The sequence below is a fragment of the Mastomys coucha genome, unplaced genomic scaffold (assembly GCF_008632895.1).
Source record: "Mastomys coucha isolate ucsf_1 unplaced genomic scaffold, UCSF_Mcou_1 pScaffold23, whole genome shotgun sequence".
NCBI classification, from domain to species: Eukaryota; Metazoa; Chordata; class Mammalia; order Rodentia; family Muridae; genus Mastomys; species Mastomys coucha.
The window spans coordinates 92,157,718-92,164,574 of record NW_022196906.1 but is presented as its reverse complement, the minus strand read 5'-3'; the positions used below and the strand labels follow the sequence as shown (position 1 = coordinate 92,164,574).

General features: G+C 43.6%; 1 protein-coding gene across 1 annotated transcript in view; it reads left to right on the top strand.

The window, feature by feature from the left end:
• The first annotated feature begins 5,126 nt into the window (after window positions 1-5,126).
• Mrps22 (mitochondrial ribosomal protein S22) overlaps window positions 5,127-6,857 on the top strand; it is a 14,528-nt gene continuing 12,797 nt past the window's right edge. Inside the window, exon 1 of the mRNA XM_031343544.1 lies at window positions 5,127-5,315. Coding sequence (XP_031199404.1) covers window positions 5,144-5,315 — 172 coding nt within the window. The 5' untranslated portion in view covers window positions 5,127-5,143. The remainder of the gene's footprint in view (window positions 5,316-6,857) is intronic.

Sequence of the window (6,857 nt, the reverse complement as noted above, 5' to 3'; positions counted from 1 at the left end):
TTAAAAAAAAAAAAAAAAAGAAAGTGTGTCACTGGGGGTGGGTTTGGGATTTCAAAAGCCCAAAGCAGACCTAATGTCTATCTTTCCCTGCTGCCTTCAGATCTGGGTGTAGGACTCTCCGTGTCTGCTTGTGTGCCACCATGCTCCTTACCATGAGGAAGATGGACTAAACCTCTGAAACTGTACGCTAGAAGTTATATCTCCTTTTACAACACTAGGTGCAGCTTGATCATAGGAGACCTCAAACCCTGCCCCATAGTGACACACCTCCCCAACCAGGCCACACCTCCTCCAACCAGGCCACACCTCCTCCAACAAGGCCATGCCTCCTAATAGTGCCACTCCCTTTAGGCCAAGCATTTAAACACATGAGTCTATGAGGCCATTCCTATTCAAACCACCATAGTACATCCATCCAGTGGAATATTACTCAACAGTATAAAGGAGAACAATAGGTACATGTGACTATTGCATAAGTATTAAGATAACTGTGCTAGATGAAAGAAACCAGACCAAAAAAAGGGTATAAATAACAACTGATTCCTTTTATATAAAACTCTAGACAATGCAAAATAATCTAAGATGAAAATAAGCAGTACTTATAAGAGGGATAGGGTTATGCAGAAAGAGGAAGAGATTAATAAGGAGCAGGAGGAGGGCTGAAGATGGCTCAGTTAGTAAAGTGCATCTCACATAAGTGCAAAGACCCAGCATCTACATAAATAGGCAAACACACTGGTGCAGGCCTGTAATCTCCAGCTCTGGGGAGGTACAGACAGGAAGGTCTCTGAGCCTTGCTGGTCAGCTAGTCCTTCCAATATTGAGCTCCAGGTTCATTGAGAGACTATATCTCAAAACAGGCTGGAAAGCAATAGAGGAAGGCTCTTGAAGCCAACCTCTGTCTGCCATCCACATGCATACACACTCACTTACACAAGAACACATACACTTTGCCATCCACAGCCTCTAAATATATGTAGAAGCACGATGAAGCTTTTGAGATGATGGTTATGGTCATTGTTTTGACTATAGCTACAGTTGAATGGTGCATCTCAAAACTTAATAAGTTATATGCCTTAAGTATATGCAGTTTACTATATGATAATTTATCTGAATGATACTTGTTATAATAAATAATATATCATGTTAATATGATAATATAGTTAATATTTAAAAATCTTTCAACTGCACTGAGGAATCATGGATGGTTTTGTGTTCTATTCTTTTCTTTCCTGGGCCTATGTATGTTGACTAGAGCTAAAAAGGGTTGATTTCTGGCATCAATATAAGGCACACCCATGTAGAAGCAGCTCATTGGACAAGGATGTTTCCTAGGGACATTTAATGGATGGGAAATTGTCTTACTACAGCAGCCAGAGACATGTGGGTGAGAGTCCTTATCTGGTCATTCATTTCCCTGGAGTATTATTCAGGTAAATTCATTTCATTATGAAGTGTTTATAGTCCTGGACATTTTATAAAGCAGGTAGAATAAATACAACCCATTAAGATGAGAAGGAAAAGCGCTGGTGGCCACAGTGATGTTAACAACTTCTTGGTGGCTCTGACACATGGGTCTGTAATCCCAGCTCCTGAGGCAATGATCAGAGACAGGGGAATCCCTAGAAACTTGTGGACCAGCTTGCCTGTTGTACACAGCAGCAAATAACAAGAATATATTTCTAACAAGGCAGGCAGTAGGAAATGACATCTGAGGTTGTCATCTGACTTTGGTGTACAAGCCATAGAATGCATGCATCTGTGGTCATACACAAGGGCACGTGTATATATACTCATGCATGAACCCACACTCTTACATTCTCTCACACATCATATACCCACTCCAAATGCCCACATATGTGCATGATGTATGCTCACAAGTGTTCTTTGAACATACACATACATGTGCATATGCCACACAGCCACATAAATATACACATAGTTGTACATTTGTGACACTCTGAGAATATACATTTTGTCCTGGCTCCCCACAGGCAGCAATCAAGGCATACCATTTCCATCCCCTCAAGACCTGACTTTGAGAACATAGAAGCCCTAAGTCTAAAGTGAAATTATGCACAGATCTCTGCCCTGGGAACTAGATAGAAGTCAAAGCCATCAAGTAGTTTCCCATGAAGGAAATTGCCAATGGGCTTATTAACCTTTAAAAATCCCAGATCACAGTCCAAAGGACTTCCTGGGTCCAGACAGAATTGAAAAATAACCTTGTGAGAGACCACCCGGTTCTGAGATGTCTGGAATTACTTTCAACCCAGGCCAACATGTCCCTCAGACAAAATGTTCCACATACCAAACCTGACAACAGCCAGCTCTCAGGATCAGAGAGACTAAGCATCATCTATTGCAGGTTATATCCTGATGGCCGTGACACACATGGGTGATTGCTCTGTTTCTGAGTCACTTACAGCTGGGGAGGTGGGGAAAGAAGAATCCATCTTCAGTGGCTTTGACATTTCTTCCCCAGTGCTATAGGACATAAAGTATGCCTGCCATCACAGAAAGATGTAGCCTTGGCTGGCAAATGTGGAAATGTATTCCAGTCTATGCTGTCGAATACTAGAGATAAACATATAATGCCAGGGGACAGGACGTGGCTCCACCAGCCCTGCATTCTTACAGGCGCTTCCTCTGCTTTTCCCTTTTTCTCTTCTGAGAAGAGTCTGCAATCATTTCTAGAGGGCTCTATGTTCTCCTCCTCCCCATAGAACACAGAGGTTTCCTACCATAACCGCCAGGGGCCTTAGAGAGAGTGGGAGGCGCTCTGGCAGGGCAGCAGCTTTCCTCGCCCAAGCCCAGATATTCTCCCTCTCTGCTTCTGAGATTGGCCCTACTTCCTTTCTCTGAAGACTGGCTTTCTCTACTGACTCACCACTGAGCAAATGGCTGGAAAAAACTGACATTTCCCAAGCTCTATTTACTTCAAGTTTCTACCAACAGCTATAGTCTGTGTCTCTTCATCTGGATTATTGAGAGAAAATCTTCATGGTGCCCGCTCAGTTGAGTAGACTAAAAGCCATCCCTCTTACTTACCTTACCACCAAAGATAAGTACTTCCAAAACCCCGGGGTTTGTGACTGTTGAATGAAAATAGAGAATTTGCAGGAGTGTCTAAGTTAAAGATCTCAAAATGGAGAGATTATTTTGGATTATCAGCATGGGATTTGAAGGCAATCATATATATCTGTTGTAGTAAAAATTATTCAAGGAGTTTGTAACCCCACCTTAGATCATTCAGTTCCCAGATAAAGGGTACAAAACTTTTATATTTATAATAGTCTTAAAAGCATGAGAGTTAGACAAATATCAGCCCTCTATGTTATTTTGACTACTTCCCTATTAATAATCTTGAGATATAACTTGCCATGTTCCACCTGTGTTGTAGACATGGGCCTGGTGCTGTTTGTATTTTGATGCTAATTTCGCTTTCCTGGGAGGGGCTGCAGACAAGGAGTGAGTCACATACCCAGGTGACTTCTTGTTTACCAGTGCCCTAAATGAATAAAGGAGCCAATCACTGGGTGAGTAGGTGGCACTTCCGGATTGGCCGGAGGAAGAGGGAGAGGCTTTTGGAACCTGGATAGCAGAAGGGCAAGATGTAGCTGCTAAAGTTTCCCAGTGCCATAGCGGATCCGTTAGGATTCACCACCAGTGGAATCGGATTTAATAAGGCTTACAAGATTGGGTTTTTACTTGTTGCGCCCAGAGATTGAGTTACCGTTGTTTCTGAACTTAGTTTGTGTGTTGTTTTCAAAAGAAATTGGGAAATGGTTAAGTCAAAAGAACGCTAGTTTACACCATTTGTTGTCCAGTCTGTACGTTGAGAAAGTTCAGGCTTAAGTGAAGTTCTGACTGGGGTCAGAGTGGAAGCCTGGATGAACTGAGATCATCTGGGGTCAGCTTTCTGAAGCTGTTCTGGGAGCAAGTCTCTTGAGCAACGGCATTGGAGGGGTTTGAGGTAGGATTAGGTATCACAGCATCCTCAAGGGTGGGTCTTGTTAGGGCTGCTACCTTGGTTGTCATTTTCTGAAAACATAATTTTTTTTTGTTTTTTTTGTTTTCTCGAGACAGGGTTTCTCTGTGTAGCCTTGGCTGTCCTGGAACTCACTCTGTAGACCAGGCTGGCCTCGAACTCAGAAATCTGCCTGTCTCTGCCTCCCAAAGTGCTGGGATTAAAGACGTGCGCCACCACCGCCCGGCTTATTTTATTTTTTTAATGTATGTACTCTTAACATTTCTCTGACATGTATGTATGTATGTATGTATGTTTATATGTACTTTAGTATGTCTTGTATACAAATGAGAAAGCTAAGACTGTAAACAAAGAAACAAACAGTAAATGGGCTGGTGAGATTCCTGCTTAGGGGGTAAAGATACCTGCTACCAAGTTTGACCTGAGTTTCATCAGCGGTGACTCTCCCAGGCTATCCTCTGACCTCCACACACACGTCCACGCGCATGCACACACAAACAAAATTAATAAAAAAATATATTTTAAAAGTTCAATCCCAGGCTGGAGAGATGGCTCAGAGGAAGACAGGATCTGCCAGAGGCCCTGAGTTCAATTCCCAGCAACCACATTGTGGCTCACAACCGTCTGTAATGGAATTTGGTGCCCTCTTCTGGTATGTCTGAAGACAGCTACAGTGCACCCATAAATACAATAACCAAATCTTTAAAAAAAAAAAGTTCAATCCCACATCTGTAATCAGAGGGCAGAAGGCGGATTGCAGCAGGTTTGAGGCCAAGACTGCAGAAAATGTCTCTAAGAGGGGAGCGGGGCGGGGGATATAGCTCATTTCGTATTGCCTTGCTTCCACAAAGCCTCTTGTGGTTTTTTTTGGTTTTTTGTCTTTGGTTTTTTTTTTTTGTTTGTTTTGTTTTTTTCAGTTTTAAAATGCTTCCGCAGCCGGTCGGTGGTGGCGCACGCCTTTAATCCTAGCACTTGGGAGGCAGAGGCAGGCGGCAAGGGCTATTCAGAGAAACCCTGTCTTGAAGAAAAAAAAAAAAAAATGCTTCCGCAACGTTTTGCCTCCAGCCAGACTACATTTCCCAAAATGCTGTACAAAGCTTTGCAATCCGGAAGTTGATCTGGCGATTCCGGCACAAAGGGCGTCGGGTAATCATGGCTGCGGTCAGAACTCCGTTGTCGCTGTGGACGTTCCAGTTAGGCTCTCGGCGAGCACGGCGAGTCTGTACTCGAGCTGCAGCCCAGCGCCGCCCCGATGCTCTGCTCGCGACGCGGCCCCAGCCCTTCGAGGTGGGGCAGCCCCGCCGCCCTCTCAGCTCCGAGGCCGGTGAGTGACCGCCAGAACTCTGCTGAGCGCCTGGGAAACTTAGAGCTTGCTCTAACTAGTGGAAACTGCATGCCAGGTTGTCAGGCTGCGTCGGCTTCCGCCTGTCCTTGCAGAGCTTATCTAAGCTCTCCTTTATTCATTCATTCACACAGCCACTAGTGTTTGCGTTCCGCTCCTTGCAAGCACTACACTGCACGAGCTTGGGACTTGCTGTAAGGTGGACCTGGGCTCTCTTATCCCAGTGGCGATTGACAAAGCATGGTGATCCATCCGGGCTACGACGCGGGGTGCCTTTCAAACTAGGGTGGACGCATAGGGATGAGTTTCAGGGAATATACAGCCAACGTTGTCACCAGGCTAACTATGCTAAGGTGAAAATAAGGATTCTGAACTAAGTAGAGAGAAGAAACTGAACGCTGGTTTTTGGGGGGAACCTGTTTTGGAGTTAGGATTGATAATGTCTTAAGTGATTTTTCAGATTTTGAGGGTAAGCAGTTGAATGGAGACTAGTGCCAAGTTAGAGAATATTAATAGTAGAAACAGTTTATGTGTTTGATTTTTGACTTTGGATTAATGACTAGGTAAAATGAAAATTAAAAATGGGAAAGGAGGCAGAATTATGCTTGTTTTGTATCGAAGTTGAGATGTCCTTGCTATTCCAGGCTCATTGTACAGTTAGATACAATTTGAAGAGCATCAGAGTAAAAATGATAACTAGAGTTGGGCAGGTGGATGACATTGTCTTAAGAGAGTGTAGTGGTCAGCAGTTATTGTTACTGGAGCACGTGGGTGACCATGGATTTTGGACACAAACTAGAGTTATCTAAATGGAAAGAAACACCTCTGTAAGATCCAGCTGTAGGACTGTTTTTTTAATTAGTGTTTGATGTGGGAGGACTCAGTCCATTGTGGGTAGTGCAGTGCCTGGGCTGGTGGTGGTCCTGGATTCTGTAAAAAAGCAGGGGGAACAAACCAGTGAGCATCCCTCCATGGCCTCTGTTTCTACTTCTGCCTCCGGGAAATTTGTGTTTGTGTCCTGACTTCCTTCACTGATAGACTACAGTGTGGAAGTGTAAGCCAAATAAACCCTTTCCTTCCCACCATGGCCATGGTGATTCATTGCAATAATAGAAAACCTAACTAGGACAGAGACTAACTCTCTTAGTGGGGGACACAGTCAAATCATGTGGATATAGACTTCCTGCTATGGTCAAAGCTAGTTGACTTGAGTGAGTGACTTCATTCTCAGCCCACAGAGAACAGGTTACATTCATTTAAGAAATGGTGTAGGTATTAAGATGGTCTATCCATAAAGTCATCCACCAACTGTTTCAATGACCAATGGTTCTGCTTGGAGGGTGGCACAGACCTTAGGTGAGGGTAAAAATTTGGTTCATTAGCTGTGATAATTTGGAAAAGCATTCATCTTAGAGAAAGAGTAACTTAAGTCCTCTTCTTCAAACTTGATACAAGCGTTACAAATGTCAAGCAAAGTATTCAGTCTCACTTTGTTGTTCTCTTACAAGCCACCTCCCTAGTTAA